Source organism: Brassica napus, chromosome A8 (assembly GCF_020379485.1).
Source record: "Brassica napus cultivar Da-Ae chromosome A8, Da-Ae, whole genome shotgun sequence".
NCBI lineage: Eukaryota > Viridiplantae > Streptophyta > Magnoliopsida > Brassicales > Brassicaceae > Brassica > Brassica napus.
Window position 1 is genome coordinate 3716071 of NC_063441.1, and position 26550 is coordinate 3742620.

General features: G+C 34.2%; 3 protein-coding genes, 1 long non-coding RNA gene and 1 pseudogene across 5 annotated transcripts; 4 read left to right on the forward strand and 1 right to left on the reverse strand.

Moving 5' to 3' along the window:
* Positions 1-5175: 5175 nt before the first annotated feature.
* LOC125577004 (protein OSB1, mitochondrial-like) lies at positions 5176-7187 on the forward strand. Of its 2 annotated transcripts, none has more exons than XM_048737610.1 (4): positions 5176-5728; positions 5803-5947; positions 6072-6159; positions 6341-7187. In XM_048737610.1, exons 1-4 carry the CDS (start codon positions 5391-5393, stop codon positions 7051-7053), a joined length of 1284 nt encoding a protein of 427 aa, XP_048593567.1. In that variant the 5' UTR covers positions 5176-5390; the 3' UTR covers positions 7054-7187. The 2 variants fall into 2 exon arrangements, with proteins under 2 accessions (XP_048593567.1, XP_048593568.1); XM_048737611.1 differs by having other exon boundaries at positions 6353-7187.
* Positions 7188-7448: 261 nt separating this feature from the next.
* LOC125577005 lies at positions 7449-8568 on the forward strand. The gene is made up of 2 exons (XR_007315325.1): positions 7449-8413; positions 8501-8568. It is a non-coding gene; the product is annotated as an uncharacterized LOC125577005 (long non-coding RNA).
* A 5691-nt stretch (positions 8569-14259) lies between these two features.
* Positions 14260-17008, forward strand: LOC106432633 (annotated as a pseudogene).
* Positions 16443-18523, reverse strand: LOC125577006 (UPF0481 protein At3g47200-like). Its single transcript, XM_048737612.1, has one exon. The coding sequence runs from the start codon at positions 18310-18312 to the stop codon at positions 17545-17547; it is 768 nt and encodes a 255-aa protein (XP_048593569.1). The 5' UTR covers positions 18313-18523; the 3' UTR covers positions 16443-17544.
* Positions 18524-21541: 3018 nt separating this feature from the next.
* LOC106380434 (lysine histidine transporter-like 8) lies at positions 21542-24316 on the forward strand. The gene is made up of 5 exons (XM_048737613.1): positions 21542-22047; positions 22622-22755; positions 22843-23270; positions 23352-23483; positions 23668-24316. The coding sequence occupies exons 1-5, from the start codon at positions 21671-21673 to the stop codon at positions 24151-24153; spliced, it is 1557 nt and encodes a 518-aa protein (XP_048593570.1). The 5' UTR covers positions 21542-21670; the 3' UTR covers positions 24154-24316.
* Positions 24317-26550: the final 2234 nt, after the last annotated feature.

Here is a 26550-nt window from a genome sequence, read left to right on the forward strand (position 1 = left end):
ATCACAAGGCTATATAAACTTGCTGTCAAGGGTAATTAGGGTTTGTCTTAACTAAACCAATAGTAATTACCAAATTTTAAATTCTCGTTTTGCGTTCGTATATCGTGTCATTTATGATCTATAATGGTATTAGTATACATATGTGGTATTATATTATTAAGTTTTTTTTTTTTGGTAAACATGTTAAGTTTGTATTACCATTTTCAAATTTGTGATAGAAGTTACAATGACAAACTAGTAGCAGAAACAACAACAAAAAAAACTACATATAACAACAACGAAAAAACAATAAGAAAAACACGATTTAGGCTTAGAAAGCAAGAGTTAGAGGAAAGACCACTGGGGAAGCACTTAAAAGGATTGGCTGGAGAGCGCAACACGCAGGATCAGGAGTTTCAAGTGAAAGAACTAGTAAACATATGAGAACGAGCCGGTATATAATGGCTTGCCCAGGCACTCGCCTCCAAAAAATAGCCTCACTATGAAGCCCTACCACCTGCAGATTCAAAGACACCATCGGAACAAGGAGGTCACAGTAGACGACAATGGGACTGCACTGAAGCGGAGAACCGACGAACCAGAGCCTGTCGAAGCTCCAGCCACCAAACACCGCAAACAGCCACCTCTACTCACTCACCTGAAGTTCAGAGGCACCACACTACTCCAATACCTAAGACCCCCACTGGATCCACCAATACCCAGACTTCAGCCTGAAACCGCTCTTATTTGGAAAGACTAATGGATGATAACCCGCCACATCCACCAGACTCTGCACGGGGAAAAGGACGCTAACACCAAAGGGCAAGGAACCGCGGAACTACACCATATCTGCAGAGGCGCTAGCAACACTCGCTGCCACCTGGATTGCAGACCAAGGACGACTACAACAACCTAGGCCAACAATAACCCGCACGAGCGACTGATCCCGAGAACCGAAGCCTGACCCTTCACCGCATAAAGAAGCCCCAGCCACCCGCATCATCAGAACGCCACCTCTGATTTCGCGAAGAAAGAGAGCCCAGTCTTACCTCGAGATCCAGGCAGCAAAGCCTTCTAGCCACAAGGAGCTGCTGCAGCAATCTTCAAGGAGAAACTGCCGGCAGAGAATCATCACCACCACCAGAGCACCCAATTGAGATCCAAAATCGACTCCATGACCAGCCACCTCTCACTGGTGATGAGAGACAGAAGGATCTGGAGAGAGATCGCAAAGACGAGCACCCCCAACCGGGAACGAGGGTTCTTGTCATCGACCACAGCTAACTAACGCTGAAGGAAGCATCGGAGACCCAGAGCACCACCACCGGAGCATCATCGCCCACCCTTGCTAGCAGATCTGGCCAGATCTAATGCAATTTCTCGAAGTCACTCTCGGAAGAGCCACCAAACCTCACTCTCGCAGCCGCGCCTCACCACCGCTCCAGAAACCTCACAACCGGACAGCGACGCCGGAGAGGGGAGGGAGACCACAACAGAGATCGGCGGAGCTAGAGAGAGGAAGAATGAGGCGAGACAGGGGAGAAGAGGGAAACATAAAGAGGAGGAGAGACAGCCGGCAGCAGCGGCGGTAGAGAAACCACCGGAGGCCACCACCGGCTGAGAACGGCAGTAAATTAGGGTTTTGAAACTTCTGGTAGAGAGAAGGGAGAGGGAAGGGAGAGAGAGCTGTGAAACTAATCATAAGTTAAACTTTTATAGTGACTGGTCCCACCCCGAAGGGCACCCGCACATAAATCCTTTAGACGTGCCCGACAAACCTTATTAGGCCTTAGGCCCAGGCCATCTGGGAGCACATGATTTTTGTAAGGCACAGTACCACCCTACTATCCCCGAGTATCGAATCTGCGACCTCGAGTAGTCATGTGTGAGAAACATCCTTGTACTGCCATTAGGCCATCAAGGATACCTCATTATATTATTAACTTTTCAGTGATTGTTAAAGTAAAAAATAGGATAAATTTGAAAACGTATAATGTTCTGTTTGTAATTTGGTATTGGTTATAGAAGACATGTTCGGTTTTTTTGTATAGATTTCATTTTAGGAGTTAGCTCAGTGTAAGATATATTATGGCTCTAAGTAGTAACCATTAAATGAATACAAAGAATAAAAAGGAAATGAATGAAAGGGAAGAAATAAAAGAAAAATATATTTCCCTCCTAATTTGATAAGAAATGTGGAAGCACCCTACCCTATTGGCTAAAGTTTAAAGGCTTCTACACCTAGGTATGGGGTTCGAATCCCATACTATGCAATTTCTTGCAGATTATAGGATGCAAAGCTTTCGGAGGTTCCAGAGTACTATAAGCAGAGCCATTCGTTGTGGTCACCTGTTGCGGTGAGAGCTTGTCCATCAAAGATGTCGTACATGCAGAACCGTCTGTGTTTTCAAGTGTTTCGGAGAGAGCTTCATCGTGGAATCATTATTCATGGAGCTGTTCATCAATATCGCATATGTTGCAGGTAGTTGATCATCATATGTAATAGATTTAGAGATTATGTGATGATGTAATGCGTTAAAAATTTTTTTGATAAGAAATAATTGTTAAGAGTCCGACTGGTGACCATTCTGAAAGTAAGAGAAATGAATAGGAAAGAAACGAATAGGAATAAAATTCTAGGAATGAAAAAGAATTATTGTTTCATCTCATATTTAACAAGGAATAAGGGTATGAATGGTGACCAAGGAATGACGAGGAACAATGCATTTTCTAACGTTCCTAAAAAAATCACAATTCACAAAGAATAATTTTTTTCTCTCATTTCCTCTCATTTCTTTTTATGTAGAGAAATAAAGAACAAAATCATTCGTTCTACAATTTGAGAAAGAACATCCGTTCTTTTCATTCTTGCTATTTTATTCATTTATATTATTTTTCTATTCATCCTATTGTTTCCATAATGGTTATCAGTGAGACCTTTTGTTCTTTATTTATCTTAAAAAAGAAATGGTAAGGAATGAGAAGAAAAAAAAATATTTCTTATGATTTTTTTAGGAATGTTAGGAAATTCATTATTCCTCGTCGTTCTTTGGTCATCATTGATACCCGTAGTCTTTTATTTTCTAAATGTTAAAAAATGTTAAGAAATCATAGATAATAAATATTTATTGTAAATGGTGTAAATTGTAAAGAATGATAAAGAATTTATTATTTTCACTCATTTTCGTGGCCACCATTTAGAGCCTATGTATTTTTTTTTGGTAGATTGAGTTATATTGTGATATCACTTTCACATAGTTTTTTCTTAACCAAACTTTCACATAGTTTCTATAATCAAAACCCTATATATGTGATATTCGGTTTAATATATTTGCAATAATATTAACCACTTTAAATGAGATATTCAGTTTCTATAGAATATTATAATTCATGCTCACAGATACAAATTTTTTAATCATCAAGTAAAAGTAGTTTCTTATTAAATTTGATATTGTTTCTTAACCACCACTAAAAGTTTGATTTTCTACTTACTGAAATTCTCTCACCCAAATTTAGGAAGGAAAATCATCTAATAAATATTGAATACTGAGATAACTCGGATAAAATATTTTGTTCCATTTAAGCATCGTTCAACACGAATATTCGTTTAACATATTCGAAATTTAAAAATCTTTTAATTGTATCGTCTCATGGAAATTTTACTTCCTAAACGTTTACAATAAATTAAATCAATATCTCTTCCTAACTCAAATAAGCCCTTACACAATTAGCGGTGCGGTATAGTCTTTTGGCTCTTTATTATTCAATTTAATTTTTTATGTTATTATAATAGTCTTTTGGTTCTCTACTCTTCAGTTTTGTTGTTTCTATTATATTCTTACGATACTATTTTTTTTAGTGTCTCATGCAGATAAATGTTAACAATTTTGAAAGTCAATTGACAAGGCAATGAACCACGAATTACTTAGAATATCATATTGTCTGAAAAGATTGACGGGAAAAATTTCTTGATTTGGTAACAAGAGGTAAAACTGAATTTAGCACATTAGAAATTGGATAAATACATTTTTTCATTAAAATAAATGATCGATAAGTACTTTATCGAGGACAAAACAGTTGATCAATGTTGTTTTTGTGGGAAATAGTGTTAACAATCCCATGTCCAACTTTATATTCTCATATTAGTACGATATTGTTCATTTTGGGCTTTAGAGGCTAGTCCGAATGGACTTACTTTTGGTTTCCTTCTCAAAAGGCCTCGTACTATTAGAGTTGGACATCTCTTTATATATTAGACTTTCCTTTGTCTAATATCCGATGTGGGACTTAACTTGTTATCTCACATTCTCCCCCTCAAGCTAAGGATCACATTCATCTCGTGTGTCTCCTTCGGCGAATTATCTTCGGCACCACCTTGTACCAGTAATCGCAGGGCCTCCTTTGAGAATGTTCTTTTTCCCACAACACATCACATGTTCCATGATCTTCTGACGTTTCTGCAACATACCTTCTCTTTCCTCTTCTACCCGTTCTTACTTAAAGGGTATTTTAATCTTCTTGCATCTCTTTGACAAACCGCTCTGATACCAATTGTTGGGATTGTTAAATCCCATGTCCAACTCTATATTCTCCTATTAGTACGATATTGTCTACTTTGGGCCTTAGAGGCTAGCCCGCACGGATTTACTTTTGGTTTCCTTCCCAAAAGGTCTCGTACTATTAGAGTTGAACATCTTTTTATATATTAGACACTCCTTATCTAATTATCCAATGTGAGACTTGGATTGACATCTCTCATTCTCCCCCTCAAGCTAAGCACCACACACCTTGTGCCCTTTCCTCTAGCGAATCATCTTGGTGCCTTGTCGCATCTTCGACATTTGACACTCTTAATCGCAAGGTTTACTTTGAGTAGCTTTGAGGATGTTCTTCCCACAATTCCAAAATCTTCTGACTAATTTCCACCGAACATCCTTTTCCACCTTGAAGAATCCCGTTCCTACTTGAAGGCTATTTTGGTCTTTTTGCAGATTTTTCGTCAACTGCTATCGTACCAATTGTGATGAGATCATTTATACTACAGTAACAGTACATTGTTTACCCATTATTAGTATAAACCAAAATGGGGCTGCTAAACTATTAATGGGCCTCTACAAAATATTAATGGGCCAGCGATATTTATCACAGTTAAAACCCAAAATCCATTGACCCCCGACGATCAAACCGCACCGCCGTGTCGTCTTCGTCGTAGTTTTTTTTTTTTTTTTTTTTTTTTTTTTTTTTTTTTTTGATAATCCAGGGGTTCCCCACTTACGTGGGTCATTCCCCTGGGCCCGGTTAGGCAGCGGTCCACTTCACCCGGGAGGGCTTTACCTGGGCTGGGGACAAGGCCCAACACCCAGTACCGCATTTGATGACAGAATGGGTAGTTCGCCTCAGAATCACTGTAGATGAACACCTTCTTCAAACTCGGAAGCTTGATCAGAATCACTGCTTCCCGTCTTTCTTCAAATCAACACCTTCGCGACGCCGGATCCTTCGCTTCTTCTGCTTTTCCCAAACCTCGTTTCTTCTCCAATGGCACCGACGGCGAAAGCGCGCTTTATCACCACGCGCGCATGTTCAGGAAACCACTGTCCACCAGCTTCAAATTCAACCTTTCCAACTCCGTGAGCCTTATGGGCTTCGTCGATCAACCTATTCGTGTCATCGATACGGAGCCCGAGAGGTTCGGTGTTTCTACTTGGCTTAGAGTTAAAGACCCGCGTGATTCGAACCGGAGCTTTAGGTCAGGTTTGTTCGATTCTGCTTAATTAACGTAGATTCGTTTGAGGATTGATAGAGAGTTTGATTCAATGACAGGATACCTCTTAGTATTTGGGACGTGATGGCACGGAAGTGCGTTGCGCATTTGAAGCCAAATGATTTCGTTTTTGTCTCAGGCCGCCTTCTTTCTTACGACAAGAGCTCCTGTAATGAAAACAGCGGCTTTGGTTTGAATTACCAGGTTTGTGTCTGTTTCTTCTTGACCATAATGTCGTGATGAATGGTTTATATTAGTTGTGTAGCCAAAGCTATGTTTGGATTATATGTTATAAGCAACTTCATGTTGACGCTAAGTTATTTTGCAGGTTAAAGTGTCAGAGGTGAATCACGTGATGGCTCCACCAAGTCACCTCTTAGATTCTGAGATACCCAAAAAGCCAAAATCAGAAACAGGTCTTTATATCTCCTAAGTATCATCCTCTCATCTACATTGGTAGTTAGTATGAAGCTTATTGAATCCACATTGATTAAAAGGATCTTGTAATTGGCTTGATATACATTGAAACAGGTTTATTTTTTAATGTTAGTTTCGTACATTTTACAAGGAAAGATGATAACCTTCTGTGTGTTTTAGTGTCTCTTGAAGTGGCCAGAGAAGATGGTATAGAAGAGTCCAAGAATGGTGATATTGACTTGTGGGAAGCCTTCTTTGCGAATCCAGACGATTGGTGGGACAGGAGGAGAAGTAAGAAGAACCCGAGGCTACCGGATTTTAAGCATAAAGATACAGATCAAGCTCTCTGGCTTAGCTCAGATACACCGGTTTGGGTTACTAGTCACCTCGAATTGTTAGATCAGAGAAGAGGAGATGATACAGAAGAATCTGAGCATGATGAGATTCACCTGTGGAAAGCCTTGTTTGCGAACCCAGACGAGTGGTGGGACAAGAGGAGAAACAAGAAGAGCCCAAAGCTGCCTGACTTCGTGCATAAAGATACAGATGAAGCTCTCTGGCTTAACTCAGATACACCGGTTTGGGGTACTAGACAACTTGAACTGTTGGACCAGAGTAAACCAGATGGTATAGAAGAATCCAACGATGATAAGGTTTACTTGTGGCAAGTCTTCTTTGCGAATCCACACGAGTGGTGGGACAAAAGGAAAAATAAGACGAACCCGAGACAGCCTGACTTCAAGCATAAAGATACAGGTGAAGCTCTCTGGCTTGACTCAGATGTACCGGTTTGGGTCACTAGACAACTTGAATTGTACGACCAAAGTAATTCAAACAAGAGCTGCTACGATCAGGAACAAACAGGTGGTGGCCGTCTTGGCGACTGGGTTTAGGATTAGATGTTTCCTTAAATTTATTACAAAATGTGTTTCATCACTCTTATTTTGATCATCTTAAGACCGTTATGTATAAAAGAGAATTGGATGAATTTTATTGTCTAAAAGAAAGTTCCATGGTTCCTGCAACATTTTCGCAATTTTACAATTTAAAACGACCAGTGTCTGTATACAATTCGTGTAAATGAAAATATATAATATATTTAATGAGCCGCCATGTGTGCAGTTATTCTTACAGTTCAGTGGTGAGAAATGTCAGCGGTCAGTGGTTGGCCATCACAGTTCGAATAGCATGCACAGAAATTCGAAGAACATAACTGATCACATACATGCATACATATGTTTGTGACATAAATAGAGGTATTCCAAAATACCTCTTTTATTTTAAATAAGAAACATTTACCTTCCAAGACACATTATGAGTTATCAATTACACATAAAGACACATTGGGTCAAGAGAGCACTTTCTTATGCTCATTTGTCTGAATTGCCCTTCAACTAGAGAGAAGGTGTCGGTAACATTTGTCAAAATTCTTTTCAATATTCTCTATAATTAATTCCATTCAACTTTCACCTTTTGGTTTCATATTTCTTAATTCCCTAAACTCAATCTTGCCTCAATCTATCGTCATCTTCATCTCTCATCTTTCGTATCCTTCTAAAGCTTCTTCTTCTTCACAAAATTTGTAGATTTTTTTATAATTCTAAATCACTAATTTCTGTTTGTCGCTTTATCTTTCACTACTTACTGTTTTAAATCTGGAAATCATGGAAACCTCAGATTGAGGCTAAGGAAAATCTATTATGAAATCTCAGATTGGGAAATTCCAGATCTTTACCGAATATATCCAAGGTTTGCTTTTAACTGAACTATGAGAATTTCATATACATATTTTTTTCCCTCTTTCATACTTGTTTCTAATTGATATACAAGAAGATAAGAAATAGATAAAAATTTGATTTTCTTCTTAAGCATACATAGAAGCCTATGTCTCTCCTGCAACATTTGATTCACATGTCGCCCATGCTTTTCATGTCCAACAATTTCCTTGTCCACAAATGGGCTATCCATAAAGCTGTCGTCCATGAATTTCATGTCCACCAAGCTCGTATCCATCCATATCCTCCCCATCGTTCTCTTACCCACCAATCTCATATCTGCATCTCTCTTGTATATCAATTTTTGGATATGACTTAACTATGTGTGTGAGGTAACTATTATCTAAACGGTGGTATATTTTGAGTTAAGTGTGACTTCTCCCTGTTTGTAAGCAAATAAGGGTTTGGAAGATAGTCTCTTGTTGTTGCATCTGTTGCTAATGTTGTTCAGACATGAACTATGGAGTTCACTTCCAAGGTATTACTTTTATTACTCTGTTCTTTCATGTGCTTGATTGGCCTATGTTGTATCCATTAACTATTGAAACCAATGTTACATTTGAAGTTAAGTTGGTAGCTTCCATGTTTGGTATCTAATTGGCACTATACAAAAGTCTGGGACAGTTCACAATATTCAATATGCTGCTCAACTCCACAGATCTGTCTCCCACAATCTTCCTGTCCACGCCTTTGTCGAAGGCATCCACGTACACACATCCCCTGTCCACAACTCGTCTATCTCCAACTTCGCAGTCCACACCTCTCTTATCCACACACACACCTAGACTAGGAAAACTTCATCAATATATGTTTTGTTGTATCAAGAACTACTTCATCAGTGTTAAATTGTTTTGAGCATGTTGTCCTAAATGATTATTTGTTGTTTTTCTCTTTTAAAGGAACTAATCAGTGTGTCTTTCTTTTCAATGTTATTGTTTTAAATGGTTAGTTGTTTTAGTAGATCATGGTCATTATCTATATGAACCAACATACACTTCCACATACACACCATCCATAACTAGCACCATCCATAACTCATTCTTTCAAATTGCACATACACTTCCACATACGCACCATCCATAACTAACACCGTCCATCACTCATTCTTTCGAATTGCACCGTCACAATACATTCTTTCAAATTGCAGTGTCCACAATATATTGTCCACGATAGTGTGTCCACTTAAATTTATTATATATGAAAGAAAAGTTTGATCATCTTTTTATGAAAATGATGAACTTATAATCCACTAAAACCATCCACAAGACTTCGTCCATGAAATCTAGTCTACGAAACTCTTGTAAGATTAAAAACCTCGTCCACGAAAATTTGTCCATGAAGCCTCGTCCACACGTTCACATATCTTCCATCCACGACTGCACCATCCAACATAAAACCCATTAGCTGTATCCAATATACCTTTACATTTATTACAACTGAACTGTAATATAGTTACAAAGAAAGAAACAAGACTTCTAAAAAGCTAACACTATCTTTACAATAACCAAGGGTAGTTCTGGACAATAAAGGACAGCTGGCGGGATAAAGTGGAAGGAATGTGTGCCAAATTCACATTGTGTCTTCCACCGAGAAACAAACACACAATGTGTCTTCTTGTGTAACTGTCTCTTTAAATAACTAGTATAATGTCTGTCTGCTGATTCTTCTAGAAGAACCTCAGTGATGAATAGAATATACCCTCTGTCACAGTAGGATTTTTAGGTTTATCACGGGAAGAGAAAAAAGAGGATCTTCAAACTGGAAGACTTCACTATCTAAACCGATCAATGACTCTGCATTGCCCCATGCTATTCTAGAGGAGGCTATCCCAGAAAGAAAGAACTGTTAGCTTTGCATCATCGCATAGTTCTGTTACGACCGTATCTGGTCTCTCATTTATGTCAAGTTACCTGAGTTAGTGGGTTGATCGAGCCGCTGTCTAGGCCGGATTAATAGTTAGGAAGTGGGTCCGTTCTGATACCATGTCAAGTTACATGAGTTTCTAACTTAAAATCAATTGGCGGTCTAAATCATTTATATATTATTTAAGTCACTTAGACCATCCGCAACGCTAGTATTTCACTAATCCTTAGCACGTTAACCTAGGGTGATCTCAATAAAAAAATATTAACAAGGCTGAGATCAGTAAGGAGCAGTCCTTAAATAAGGTGTTTAAGGACTTAGTCCTTAGTGACGTGGCAACGTCTAATTGGGTCTGTCGAAATATGTATACCGGCTTAGAAAAACAAATTTCATTCGCGAGACCACACGAAAAAAAGCTTTCTATTAATTATTATTGTATCTTTATAATTAAGGAAAATATCCTAGGATAACACTAAAAAAGTTTATATCACAAATATAGATTCTAAGAATCAAAATGACCAAAATGTTTCATTAAAAAGGTAAATATATATTTATACCCTTATGGTTAATTAATCCAAACCTTAGGGTTTAGAGTTAAGGGGTGGAAACTTGGGTTTGAGGTTTAAATTTTTATAAAATAGAAAATAAATATTAAAAATTTTAAAATAAAAATTTTAAAATAGTTTTAAAAAGCATTTTCGAATTACAAAAAGAAAATTTGAAAAAAAAATTATATAAAAATAAAAATAAAATAAAAAAGTTCGAATTTGAAAACATATAATCTAAAACTATAAAAAAAATATATTTTTTATTTTTTTTATTTTTTTATATATCTAGGGTATTAGTGTCATTTTACCTATTAATGAAATATTTTGATCATTTTCCTCCTTGTGGTCTATTTTTGTGACCAAAACTTGAAAATAGTATAACTTGAAAATAGTATATTTATGAGAATTGCCCTATATTTAATCATGCAATTAATAAATTTTTAAATTTCACATGTTCAAAAATTAAATCTTTTTTTTCTTAAGAACTCCTAAATGGAGTACACCATTGAACACACATTTTTGATAAGAATCCTTAACTATTCAAACAAAAAAAAATTAAAAAAAAATTACTTTAATATTGCTAAGGACTCCAATGGTGGTAACACCATTGGAGATGCTCTTACCTATTTGCAATGTGAAATCTTTTCTCCAACAATTTAACTCTTCAAATCATGGTCACAACATGAGTTCTTGCCTATCAAGAGTATGTGCAAATACATATATATATATGTGACACTAATCAAAGTATTCTTTTTTTTTAACACACAAATCTAATCAAGGTATTCTAAAATACCTTTTTCATTCGTTTTAAACTCTGACCCCAACAAATTGTTTGTACTGCAACATACATGGATTATGATTGGTAAATAACTTCGGTTTCCTTAATGGATACTTTTGATTTCATATCTTCTGTCAATAAACAACTAATTTGTCTTATTGTAAGATTAGGGTCTAAGATAAACCTCTTGAACGAAAAATATTAGAATCGGGTTTATTATGGGCTGCCAAATTAAAATCAATTGTCGATTAGTGGATTAGCCATAACCCTTTATATAATTTTATTTTAAAATTGTTGAAGTATAAATAAATTAAAACTTGTTAAAATTTAATTAAATTATAGTAAAATGTTTTTTATTAAAATAAAATAAAACAAATAGTTTTTATAGAGTATAAAAATAAATTTAATATAAAACAAAATAAAAATTAAATTAATTTACTATATAAAATGAACTACAAATAATAAAGATGAAAAATAAATGCTAAAAAATATCAATAGCAATTGAAAAACTGACACATATCATGTCTTTCTCCTCTTTCTATGTTTTAACATGTTGAATAAGTTCAACACATTTGAATCCACTTCACTTTCAACAATCAATTCAACATTTTCATTATATAAATTCAACAGTTGAATGTTGTTTTCAACAACTCTATTGTAAGTGGTCTAAAGCAATTAAGTTTTTTATTTTAATTTTCAACAAGCTCATTGTAAGTGGTCTTATATTTTAAAATAGAAAGAGTAAGATATTTTAATATTTATAAATTAAAAGGAATATGAAGTGAGCATATCCGGTTGTTAGCTTCATTATTTATTCAAATTTTGAAGTTCTTCAAAAAATGAAGATACAAGTTCTTCAATGGTTTACGCCATTTAAAAAAAAATATTCTAAGTATATTGTATCATCAAATGATGTTCAAGTCCTCGTTTGTTCTCCTTTTTCTAGTGTTTGATGGAATATGACTTGGTCTTGCCGTAATTTATTTAATTTATGAATGTTGTTGCACACAAAAAAAACATCAATTTTTTTGTTTCATCCAAAAAAATCATTAATTTATAATTAATTATTAATACCACCTTACAATTTTTCAAATTTACTAATTTACCTGACTATTTAATTTTAACAGAAACCCGAGATAATTACTATTTATTATAAGTTAATCATTATTATATGATACAACTATTACCCATAACATAAATAAATAAACAAAGAATATTAAATTTTATAAAGAAACACCAAATATATATATATATATATATGAATTTAATTAGATGAAAATAATACAAACTTTGAAATTAAATGGGTGACATCATTACTTATAATTTATTTAAGTACAAAATAACAACATGTTAAAGTTAAGGATTAGTTTGTAAATAAAAAAGTTAAATCTTTTAAAATATAAAGAACTGAAGAGTATTTCTTCAAATTTGAAGAAATGAATAAAAAAATGCTATTGGAACAAAAATGATGCAAAAAGTAAAAATGTAGCACCATTGGAGATGGTTATAAGGAACAATCTCTTTCTCTCTCACAAATTTTGAGAGAGAGAGAGAGTAAAGTTTTCGTTCAAAAAAAAGAGAGAGTAAGTTTCATATGTTTTTTTTTCTAGTAATTCAAATTAAACTTCCACTTAGTCGAATCTTTTCTTCCGATGTTTTGGATTTCCGTTTCCAATTTGTTGACAAATAATTTTGACTCGTTTGGATGATTTTAGTTTCAATCGCCCTATACTCTTCTAATTAATTAACTTTCCACTGAAAGTGAAATCCTGGATGATATTGAGAGTTTGATTTTCCCTTGGCTGGTTAAGTTTGAAGCTTAATCTTATGCGTGGGCAAAAAATTAAACCGGACCGAACCAAGTCAAACCGAACCAACGGAACCCAAACCGATTTAAACCAAACCACAGTCTATTATCAAATCATGCTGTTGATAAACCGAACTGAACCGAAAAACCAATGTGGTTTGCAATCATTTAAACTAAACATATTAGTATTACCAAGATACTAAAATCCCAAGACTAAACCTACACATTTTTTATCTTTGTATTCAATAGCATATAATTTTAACCTAATATGTAACTAATCATCAAAAAAATTGATTAAAAAAAGGAAAAAACTGATTTCTTATTTTCTTATATATAGATGGTATAAGAGAAATTACTAATGATGTTGTTCTTTATTTTATTTTATTTTATTTTTACTTTAGTTACCTCTTGTTTGATTGAATTTTTATGAACTCTTTTGTGATTTTTTCAAAGGCTTTTGTTCTAGTTTTATATTGATCTAGTTCACATAGTTTGTATTTTGAAACATGATTTCTCTTAAAAGAACTAAACTAAGATGAACCTGATTAAATCAATCCGAAAAACAAACCAAACCAAAAATAAACTGAACTGAACACAAGCCAAATTGAGCTAATTATGGTTTATTTCACCGAACTAAACCGAACCAAACTAATATTTATGGGAGCCAATCTTTCCGTTCTATGATATAAGAGCAAAGTTTCCTAATTAGATTAGGTTTAGAGTTGACTGATTAAATTTGTTCATTTAGGAAGAATTAGTAGAATGACGCTTCCATGTACTAAGTGTTTCAACAAATGCCTTGTTCCAAGTTTTGCCGAAGATTTCTTGTTGTTTTCAAATCAGGTGATTGGTGTGACACTCTTCAACTTTGACGGCTGAAGTAGAGAAGGGAACATGCAAGTGCTTCGAATGGAAGTTCCTGCCATCGCTTATAAATTCTGTTCTTGTTCATCTGGCGGAGGAGCATACCAGTGGGACCTCCGATGAAGTAAACGGTGGCGCATCTGTTGGATTAAGCTTGAAAGAAAAGAAAATCGAGATGCAAGTCACAGATCTAATCTTACTGAGATATGGAAATTAGGATTTAGAATATGTTTAGGAGTTATCTAAATATGTTACCTAATAGGATTATGATTTATTCATCTCTATAAAACAAAATGTCAAGTTGTGACATAACTTACAAGAGTTTAGAGATTGAAAACATTAGTTTTGAGTCATTTTCTAAAGCAATAAGAAAAGTGTTCTTAATTCTTGATCTTTGAATTCTATATTTGATATCTGATATCATTCAAATTACCCTAAAGAATAATTTATACTCTCTCAAATAAAAGATTCAATTGCAATACTTAGGGATTGAATCCACAAGGATCTAGGGAACCAAAAAGATCTAATAGTTATATGATTAAGCTAACCTAATAGATTATAAAGCAGTAAATATAGAAAATATAGTAAATATAGTAAATTGCAGGGACGAACAAGGTAGTTGTTCTTATGTAACCGAGAGCTGTTTGATGGAAGGATGGCTACTAGACTTAGGGTTTCTATTCAGGTATCAGAGATTATAATCATATAGGTGCTTAACAGTTGCATGCATGATATTATAGAGCTTATGTAACCGAGAGTTGTTTGATGGAAGGATGGCTGCTAGACTTAGGGTTTCTATTCAGGTAACAGAGATTATAATCATATAGGTGCTTAACAGTTGCATGCATGATATTATAGAGCTTAACTACTTAACAACAAGTCAATCAGCTCTCGCCTTTCTGAACTTGTCTATTAACTAGATCTAATGACCCAAACAAGAGGCGAACAAGGTAGTTGTTCTTATGTAACCGAGAGTTGTTTGATGGAAGGATGGCTACTAGACTTGGGGTTTCTATTCAGGTATCAGAGATTATAATCATATAGGTGCTTAACAGTTGCATGCATGATATTATAGAGCTTATGTAACCGAGAGTTGTTTGATGGAAGGATGACTGCTAGACTTAGGGTTTCTATTCAGGTAACAGAGATTATAATCATATAGGTGCTTAACAGTTGCATGCATGATATTATAGAGCTTAACTACTTAACAACAAGTCAATCAGCTCTCGCGTTTCTGAACTTGTCTATTAACTAGATCTAATGACCCAAACAAGAGTGTTTGATCAATAGCAAGTGTCGATCGATTATCCTATAAAGATATCGATCAATACACCTTTCACTCTGTCGATCGATTGTCAAGTAGGGATATCGATCGACGCGCTTCTAGTTAAGCTTTATGCGCGGGTTAAATGATGCTCACTAAGACTCCTAGATCAGCTCTCATCTTACTCTAGCAATCTTAGCTCAATGACGATACAAAAGAAGAACGAAACGAAGTAAATAGATCAGGACAGTATTATTCAAGGATGCTCAAACATACAAGTGCCTAGGTTCATTATTCTAGTTAGCAACTCTAGAACAAAGCATTAAGAACAATCTATCAATGAATATCACAACTAGCAATCCTATAGTTGGGGTTAATCTTCTTTAACCTATTTGAACCCTAAACCTAACAGGTGGATCTATTCAAGCATGAAGTTTGTCACATAATTCATAGATGAATAGATATAAAAAGCAATAGATATAAAATGGAGAAACAATCTGATAAGAAAATTACATGGGTGATTAAAACTTTCTCTTCTTTGCATTCCGAAAAAGTCCATTCTGATATATTCGTGGTGGGTCGCTGTAGATGGTAAGACCGTAAGAATTCATTAAGTTGTTTTTGGGCTAATCTCCTTCATTTTTTCTGACTGTTATCTTTTTTATTTGGACAACTGACTGGTTATCTTATGTTGTTACTTACAGGTGTCTAAAGGCCTACCCCAAGGGAAATAAGAAGGCTAATCATTTGTCTCTGTATCTAGCCGTTGCAAATTCTGAATATTTGCCTTTTGGATGGAGAAGGCACGCTAAATTTTCCTTTACTGTAGTAAATCAGTTTTCCTACAAACTGTCCCGACTTGGAGGTGATTGTTTCTTGGTTATGCATATAATAAGCAGAGAAGTTTCATATTTGTTGTCTGGGACCGTTGCGAGATTTTTGTTTATATTTTGTGCCTAGCTTGTTAAGTTGTCAACATATAAATCCGATGGAATCTATATAGTTTCATATTGTCATGCTTACTAAAAAATTTAAATCATTAAATATATTTTGAAATTTTGCAGAGGCACAACATTTGTTTGATAAGACAAATCATGACTAGGGGTTTTCAGGAATGATTTCCCTTTCCGAACTTCATGACAAAGAAGGATTTCTAGTTAATGGAGAAGTAAAGATTGTTTTGAAGGTTGATGTTCTTGAAGTTCAAGGTAAAGTAGATGTATCAGAGGAATCTTTACCAGTAATGGAAACAATAGATGTCAACGGGTTTCACGTCCTACCTTCACAGGTAAGATAATATAAGCAATACAAAACTTCTTGTGTTTTTACTTGAAGAAAGTTCAACCAATTTACAAAAGCCATCATCGGTTCTACAAGATGTGGTATTCTTTTCTATAAGTAATTATAGTATAAAATATTTTTGAACACATAGAAAGAAAAAATGACAAATCCAAGTCTCTCACTAGTAGTTTAGTTTCTTAATATAGTTACAAGCTGAAGATAGTCTATTGTGCTATGGCTTTACTTTATATATCTATTTTCCACTTGCAGGTAGAATCAGTGAACCGTTTGTTTGAAATATTGCATCAAAATTTCTTCCAAAGAATCCATATCTAAAGACGGCATACATGAATATCCTCTTAAGCTTAACCCAGGCGCTATGCCAATCGCCTTGGGAAATCTCCAAGGATGATCTCCCAGAGGAATATGCTGCTCTGTCATACTTGGCAGCTGAGGGGTTTCAGTTGGATTGGTTGGGGAAGAAACTTGATGAAGTTAAGGAAAAGAAGAAGAAAGGAAAATCTTGTTTGGCTCAGCTTCAAGAAATGGAGGAAGAACTAAAGCCATTGAAGCGGAAGTATTCAGAAATGGAAGCTCAAATGGACAAGTTGAAGGCTGAGTTGTCTGCAGCTAAATATCCTGTCTCCTTGTACGATGACAATGTCTGAAGAATTGAGTTCTTAGGGTACTTGGATTTAGGTTCTGGTAGGTGTTCCGGTTTGTTTATTTGACATTGAGATAGTCTCTTAACCTTTAAAGATTATTATTCCTTAATTTATTTCTAATCTCCTTAACAAAACTAGCAGTTCAACTTATTGGAAGATTCAGTACGTAGTCATGTCACGATCTGACTGCTTGTGTCTACATTCTCAATAAAATGTTTGGTTTTATTGAGTTTCGACTACTAAATGATGTCTTAGAAGATGCAAGTACCTGTGGTAATAACTCACAGAGCCAAGATAGAGCATACAGCCTGTATGAAAGTGAGAAGGAGAAGAAGCAAAGCAGCCAAAACAGAAGCAACTGACCAAGGATTGTGGAAATAGTCCATGGTGTGTTGCAGTAAGATTGTAAGTTCTCAGAGAGGCTCTGAAAGTAAAACTTTCTGCCAAAGATAACCTCTGTGCAGATGCTATCGAACACATCTGAAATATCTTCTGCGGCTCCAAGACTGTTCATAAAGATCCCACTGTTCATAATGTCTCTATGACTTGAACTTAACACCAGCATTGTGTAGCTCTGTTGCTTTCGGCGCGTTGTAAACCGTAGATATGCCTTCTTCCAATATGATTGGAACTAGCGGCAGATAACAAGACCTCAGAAGATCAACAAAATGCTCTGGCTCTGAAGATTCAAACATTTTATCATCAATGTTGCTCAAGAAACAACTGAAGTGGCTTTTAACCATCTCCAGTATTGAAGGTGTTCCTTGTTGGTAGTAAGGAGTCAAGAGACTGAAAAAACCCTTCACAATGAAAAAGGGTAACTGGTTTTCTATCAGAATCATGTCACGACACACGTCAGTGATCATCCACGGCTTCCCAAATATGCGATCGTTCTCGGTTACTAGATGAGGATAACGAGATCTCAGAATAAGTTCAACCAAGAAGCTCCCATCCACAACTAACATTTTCACAAATTCGTAGCTGTTGAGTTTCACATCTTCTGCGTAACAACTCCGAGCATCCTCTTCCCACGTTCTTGCTACTCTAACAAGATCCTCTAAGCTAAAGGTTACTCTAGGGAGAAAGCTCTGCAAGTACCTGTATTTATGCTCTTCCATGGCTTGAAGATCTTCTTTACCCCGATGAAACGGGCCAAAGGATACAAGCCGAGGCGAGTAGACATCTGGGTTGAGCCTGCGGAGCTTATTGGGTACCTTGTAGATACAACACTGGTTTGAAAGAGAAGACAAGGATTCCAACTTTGCTTTGATGGAATCTGCCAGGGATTTACCTTGGCTCATATCCATACCTCGGTTCAGTGTTACTCAAGCATCATTGTTTCATTAAAGAAACAAGAACACATGTAGAAAGAAAGGGATTGAAGAAAATTCTTAGGAGGAAAACTTTGAGAAGTTGGCTTTGTCTTCTTTGCACACAGTGGTAGACTTTTCAGAAATCAGCGTTTCACATGTACTCGCTTGGATGAAGAGAATCAGAAACGGACGCTTGACGAGATTTCAACAAAAGAATGATTGACACATCAGCTTCTGACAAAATGTTAAATTAAACTTGAAAAATATTATGAAATGTTTTGTTTGTATATCTTTTGATGGGTAGTGTTATCAATAAATCAGTTTGCTAATAATGCATCTTAGAAAAATAATTTAAAGTTATCCATCCTCAGAACAAAGAAAATTTTTTTTTGCTTTCTGAAATTTTTGATAAATATAACTAAATAATATCAACAATTTAAGTTTATGTTAAGAAAGTTTATAGCTTAAAATTTATACTAGACGAGTATATTTTTTGTTTTATATTTTTTAAAAATTTAATTTTTATATTTATGTTTTATTAATATTTGTGTTTTTCTTTGTATAATATATTTATTATATGATTAATAAGAAGTTTTAATAATTGTACCACACTTATGTCAATAGATCTTGATGTTGTTTTAATATAATAGATTAAAATAAAATATTTCAATTATAACCCATTTTGATTAAAATCATTTTTATGCTTTAAAACTTTTTGATACAATTTGTTAAATTTACTTATATAATTTGATTTTGTTATTTAAACTGGAATTAATATTTATAAATATATAATATGAATAGTGAATATAATATGATTATTCAGTTGTAGTCGTTACAAAGTTGAGTGAAATGCAAAAGTTGATTCTAATATTAAAAGGTTGTCGACAGTTTTTTAGTACGCTAGGAAGAAGTGGGTTCCTATTAATTTGGAATCAAAGAAGTGATTATAAAATATGTATAAGATAGTTATTGTTGGACTAAACTTCACTCAATTGGTCATGATTCTGATTTAATAGTATTGATTTACATAGTTAGTTTGATTACTCACCCTATTATTTATTTTGTTTATGGTTTTAGTTAAGACTTTTTAATGCTAAAACTCTTCAACTGTGAACATTTAAAGAATTGTGAGACAATTTATTGAGTGTTTTCTTTTTTGTCATTGAAATAACTTCGAAAAGTTTGATCTCCAAAGCCAATGCTCTGAGGGAAACAAAGAGAAAAACAAATATATAAAACATACACCAGTAGGTGTTTAAACGAAAGAAAAAAAAATCCTACAGAGGGAAAGGATTTTTTGAAGATATAAATGGCTTCGTACTCCATTAGGTGAAGCCATTGCAGGCTCATCTTGAGTATGTATACGGAGAGGAGACATCATCAACAAGAATGATATCAGTAAGCCAACTTGGACTTCCACGAGCTACATAGGATTGAACTTTGCCATTCTTACACTACAGCGATCTCAATTGCTACTCTAGTTGCAGCCACGATCACTACTTCATCACAGCAGTGTTGGAAGCAGTTAAGTGCTTGCCAAGTACGCTTAATAGTATTTGATAGCCCTAGGAGCCAATGCGGATTGTTCAGGACAGCCCACCGAACCGTTTACCATGAAAGTATGGACGAACACAATAGATTAGAAACTAAAGATTCCACACACACCAATAGGGGCAATGGTAAAGATACATTTCCAAAGAAAATAAGCACACCAATAAGAACACCATCGATCTTCCGCTCGGTATAAGTTTAACCACGCACCTGACGTTGAACTTCCAATCCGGAACACAACCAGATCCGTTGCAAAACACACACACCAAAAAATCACTGAAAAGGAGGTTGAGTTCACTCAACAACCACAACTAATACCACTTCTGTAACTGTTATCACCACCACCACTGCTCCTTTATATGAAGTGCAATTCCAATACAGAAACGTATGGGAGAGTGAATAAGAGCCACCAGAACCTTCAAAAACCCATGGTAGAACAACCCGTCACAACTGATGAAAAGATCTAAAAAAACCATAAAACTAAGCGACAAAAAAGAGCAAATTGATGAAAAAGTTGAAAGAGAAAAGAGAGATCTCCCCCGGCATAAGCGACAAGTTAAAGAAAAATAATAGTTATATTTTAGAATAATAGTTATATTTTAGAAGATTAAAAACCAAAAAAAAACTTAATACCAAACCAATATCCAGATTAAACAGATTTAATGTCTTTTTATTAAAAATAACGAAACTAATAATCACATCCCGCGCAAAGTGCGGATTATACCCAATAAGTCTAGTAAAAAAATACAATTAATTAGAGATTGTGATAATGAATATAATGACATTCTTGTTAATAATACATGAGCATAAAGTTAGTCTCCAATTATGCTCTTATTTTAATACTAAGTGGATTGTTTATATTCAAATATTGAATTAATTTTAGTAGCATTTGTCCTTTACAAAATTATAACCTAAAATCATGTTATTAGTATTATACATCCTACAAACAATAGTTATTTCCTATAAAATAATATAAATTCTAATTCTAATTGCTTTTCACAATATATAAATCTTAATTAAAATACCAGTGAAAAAACTTGTATGATATATTTTCTTTAAATTATTTATTTACATTAATATATAGTTAGTTTCAGTTTAGTTGATTTATGTTTACTGAAATATATATATATATATATATATATATATATATATATATATATATATATATATAAAATTAAAATTGTAACCAAAACAATTTTTAGAGAAATAAAATTGTAACAATTTATACATAGAAGGGATATTCTTATAAATCAAAAATAATCAATTAAGCAATTAAGTGAAAGAGAATTATTAAACAGGGTGAAAGGTTAGGATTTGAACCTTGATATGTTCAATCATCAACCAAATTTTCCATTTTGCTATATATAATAAGCTTAACATGTAATCAAATTTTTTAAAAGTTATGGGATCACTAATGTTATGATTTGCAAGTTAATTTTGCACAGCATGAAACGCGCCATACTGTTAGTACTTGGATGTGACTAGTAAGGATAAGTACAAGTTACAACAAGCTTGTAACATGCCATATTTCTCGACTTACTAACTTTGTGTTAGCTAATCTGTTATTTATTGTAGTTAAATAAAATGTTTTAATACCAACAAAGTAGTCCTAACTTTTTCTTGTTTTGTCGGAATCCTATAGAATAAAAAAAGACAGAGACCTCACAACTCGCAATATATCCCCAAGCCCAATGAAGGCTAGAAAATAGAGTTAGAGTGTGATAGTGAGAAAAGGCAAACTAAAACATCACCTGCTCAGATAATAGAAAGAGAGAGAAGCTTAAAATCAAACAAACTCTCAATGGACGAGAGACCCGAGACAGAGTTAATATCAATACCAGCAACGCCGCGAGTCTCCACTCCGGAGATTCTAACTCCATCCGGTCAAAGATCTCCTCGTCCCGCCACCAAGCCGTCGTCGGCGGCATGGACTCCGACCTCTTTCATATCGCCAAGGTTCTTGAGTCCTATTGGGACGCCTATGAAACGCGTTCTTGTCAACATGAAAGGTTATCTCGAAGAAATGGGTCACCTCACCAAGCTCAACCCACAAGACGCTTGGCTTCCTATCACCGAGTCTCGCAACGGAAATGCTCACTACGCTGCTTTTCATAACCTCAACGCCGGTGTTGGGTTTCAAGCCCTCGTTCTTCCCGTCGCGTTTGCGTTTCTTGGCTGGTGCGTTTTGCTCTGTTCTTTTTCTATTTCCAATAATCTTTTTCTATTTCCAATAATCTTTTTTTCTTGTGTTCAAACCATCTATTGTTCAGATCCACATATGAATTATTTAAAAAAAAAAAAATCGTCAGAGATAAAAAAAAATATATGTACTATTTTACTTTTCAACTTTCGAAATAAATCAGTCTTTTTAGTAGATATTTTTTGAGATTCACTTTAATTTGTCATGCTTCCATCATTACACTGGCCACTCTCAGACATACTTTTGGGTTTAGTTTGGATTAAGACAGGACCGTCCTTATCGTCGATTTTGTTTCTTGTCGAGTTCCAGCAAAATATACATTTAATTATTTAATATATTTATATATTCTCCCTTTATTTTGTATAATAAATAGTTTTTATATGAAAAATATAAAATGTAAGATCAAACATTTGAATCATTTTATAACTTGGGTTCGAGTATTTGGGTAGTTAATTGGCTTAGTAGTGGATCAATATTTGTGATTAAGATTTTATTGACAATAGCCTATTGTTGTTGTTAAGAATAAACTATATTTGAATTATTGTTGTGTAGGAGTTGGGGGATACTATCATTGACAATAGCCTATTGTTGGCAACTCTACACACTGTGGATTCTAGTTCAGTTACACGAAGCAGTCCCAGGGAAACGTTACAATCGATATGTCGAGCTTGCACAGGCTGCATTTGGTAATTGAATTTACGTTATTTTCAATGGAAATAACTTTATTGGTGGATCACTATTACTAAAATCTTGGATTCTTGATTTTGAAACAGGAGAAAGATTGGGAGTTTGGCTTGCGTTGTTTCCTACGGTTTACTTATCAGCAGGAACAGCAACAGCTCTGATTCTGATCGGTGGAGAAACAATGAAACTCTTCTTTCAGATAGTTTGTGGTCCGTTATGCACCTCGAACCCGTTAACTACGGTCGAGTGGTATCTGGTGTTTACTTGTCTATGTGTCGTTCTGTCTCAGCTTCCGAACCTCAACTCTATTGCGGGACTTTCCTTGATAGGAGCAGTCACTGCAATAACTTACTCTACAATGGTTTGGGTTCTCTCTGTGAGCCAACCAAGACCAGCTACAATCTCCTACGAGCCGCTTTCTATGCCTTCGGTTTCTGGTTCGCTTTTCTCTGTCTTGAATGCTCTTGGCATTGTAGCTTTTGCCTTCAGAGGTCACAACTTGGTTCTTGAAATTCAGGTAAAGAAAATGTTTATGTTTATGTAAATAAATAATGCAATACTGGACTTGTAGACTACTGAGTATTGAAATAATTTGCAGTCGACGATGCCATCAACGTTTAAGCATCCAGCTCATGTACCAATGTGGAGAGGAGCCAAAGTTGCTTACTTCTTCATTGCTCTCTGCATCTTTCCAATCTCCATTGGAGGCTTTTGGGCTTATGGGAAACTCGTAAGTTCCATTTACTATGGTTTATCTTCTTTTTTTTTTGACATCTTACTATGGTTTATCTTATCAAAGCTATATGATCTTTTTTTCATTGGTTTGGCTTCGGTTTAAACCGGTTTATTCCTTTTCGGTTTTAACCGGTTTATTATCAATGCTAAAATACTGTATATTTTCTTTGGTGTAATAGATGCCTCCAGGAGGTATGCTCGCTGCTCTATATGAATTCCACATTAACGACATTCCGCGAGGCTTGTTAGCGACGGCATTTCTCCTAGTAGTCTTCAACTGCCTGAGCAGCTTTCAGATATACTCCATGCCTGCCTTTGACAGCTTTGAGGCTGGCTACACTAGCCGAACCAACAAACCATGTTCGGTCTGGGTCAGATCAGGTTTCAGAGTCTTTTTCGGTTTTGTCTCGTTTTTCATCGGAGTTGCTCTCCCTTTCTTGTCTAGTCTCGCGGGTTTGCTCGGTGGACTCACGCTCCCGGTCACGTTTGCTTATCCTTGCTTCATGTGGGTTTTGATCAAGAAACCGGCCAAGTGCAGTTTTAGTTGGTATTTCCATTGGGGGTTGGGTTGGTTAGGAGTTGCATTCAGCTTGGCCTTCTCCATTGGTGGGATATCGAGTATGGTTACGCAAGGACTTAAGCTTAAGTTCTTCAGTCCTAACTAAGTATTATCCGATGTAAGTCGGTGGTTTTTGTTTGGTTGATAAGTTTGGGTGAATTTTTTTTTTAAAAATTATGTATTGTCTGTGTTTTGTTTACGAGTGCCTTGTTTTTGAATTGGAACAAATGTATTGTAACAATTATTCAGTAAGTTTTTTTCCACTACGATGATTTTGAATTTTGAAGGTAAGTGTGGGTTGGCCAAAATAATGACACAATATTTAGTGAATTTGTTGACAATCCTTAGTTGAAAATTGAAGTTCTCCCAACGTAGCTTTCCCTTTTTCAACTTATTCTCAGAAATACATGTAATCATATTTCTTTACCATTTATTATACCCCAAATTATTTATGTATATCCAAATAGTTAAACATCAAAAATATGTAAATTAAAAATGCTGGAATTATATTTTTATTAATTTATAAATATTAATTAAATAATATTAAAATATTAATAAAATATTTAAAATGTTAAAAATGTTGGAATTATGTAAATACTAATTTATAGAATAATAATTTTGTGTTAATAAAAATATTAGTTTAAAAATAAAATTTAAATATTTATATAATAATATTCACGGTTCTTATATTATTTAAACTTTAAAATTATGATTTTATTAGTTATTTGGTATATAAGGATATTTTATAATATAAATACAGTTTAAATTTATTACAAAATAGTATTAAAATATATAAAAATTAAGTTAAATTTATTTTAAAAGCAAAGATTATATTATTTATGTTTTTAAAAGACAATTTTAAAGTTTTAAAATTTATTACTGTATCAAATTATATTATATTTTGAATTGATCTAGCTTTTGATAAAATGTTATTTTAAAAAACATTATTGATTTATCAAATATTAAGTTATGGACTTTATATGTTTTAACTTTCACATATGGACACCCATATTTATAACTGAAAATGAAATTTTATCCGATATCAGTTACTTAGGTGTTTTTAGAAATATGGAAAATTGAAAAAAACACTTTGAACTTTTGTATGTCTCATTAGGACTTTTGATCTTTTTGGAAATGTTTTATTCTTCTATAATAAAAAAATAGTAAATAAAATTTTTAAAATATAAAAAATATGAAAACTATTAGAAACATTAGTATGACTTTTTATATGTTTGATTTTCTTAAAAAAGTAGTGAAAATATATTTTATTTTATGTAAAATATTCATTTTGATCATCTACTTAATCTAGAAATCAGATATTAAGTATTATACACAAATCTATCGTCGTTATCTAACACAAACAAAACTTTCTTATATATTCTACATTTGATATAATCCGTTCGGTTTTATTCTGGCAAGATGTCATTAATCTGCCAGAAGCTTGATTACAAGTTATAGAAATAACTCTACGATTTATCTTATCTTGTCTATGTATTTTAATTTGTCCTACCTATTACCTAATGCTACGCTTAGGGAAGGACATGTTTCCCATTTACTATGCAGTGTTCTGATAATTTTTGCCTGGAAATAACTCTACTGATGGTGGTTCATCTCATAAAAATCTGGAGATTTTTTCCTCACAATTATAGTTCCTATACTATTGGTTCATCTCATAAAAATCTGGAGAATTAACTTTCATATTTTCATTTTAGTTGAGGAAAAAAAGAGAATAAAATTAATAATTGATGTAGCGAGAAGCCGAGAGCAGTCACAATACACATGCTAAGAGGCAATGATGTGAGAAGCCACGAATTAGGGAACGCCATCATACTTCTGTAATTATGGATATATTTAAAAAAACGGTGGGTGGTTGATCACACTACATATAGACAACTTTTGGATCAATATAAACATTCTTTCAAGGATTTATGTCTCTTTTTGTTTTTGCAAATGATTCAAATCTTATGATGACATCAATTTTATTTGACAGTTAAAAGATCAGTGACACCCACTTCCAAGGCGGGTTTTAAAAAAAATCCAGCTAAATATTTTTTTTGGTAAATTTGGAAGCCTAAAAAAAACATTTTGAAAGTTTTTTTTATGTAATTTTTTCCAAAATTTTTGGAGGTCTAAAGCAAATGTTTCGTTAGACTTTGCCAGATCGACCCTGCCCACTTCTTAAGTTTATTAAACATATCTTCTAAAAATAACTTCCTCGGAAACTATATAGTACTTAATATGCTTGACATTTTAAATTTTCTAAAGTTCTTATGATAGCATGTTACAAGATCCGTAATATATGTTTTCGTATACAATAATTATTGATCATGAATGCTTAAAAGGTATGAGCAGTAATTAGAGGATTAAAAATAATAGTATATTACTTCAAGCAGTAATTCTGCGGTTAGGCTATTTTATTACTTCTAGGCTTCTAGCAGTAAGTCGAAAACCATTTTACTTCTAGCAGTTAAAATAATATATAACTTCTAGCAGTAAGTCAAAA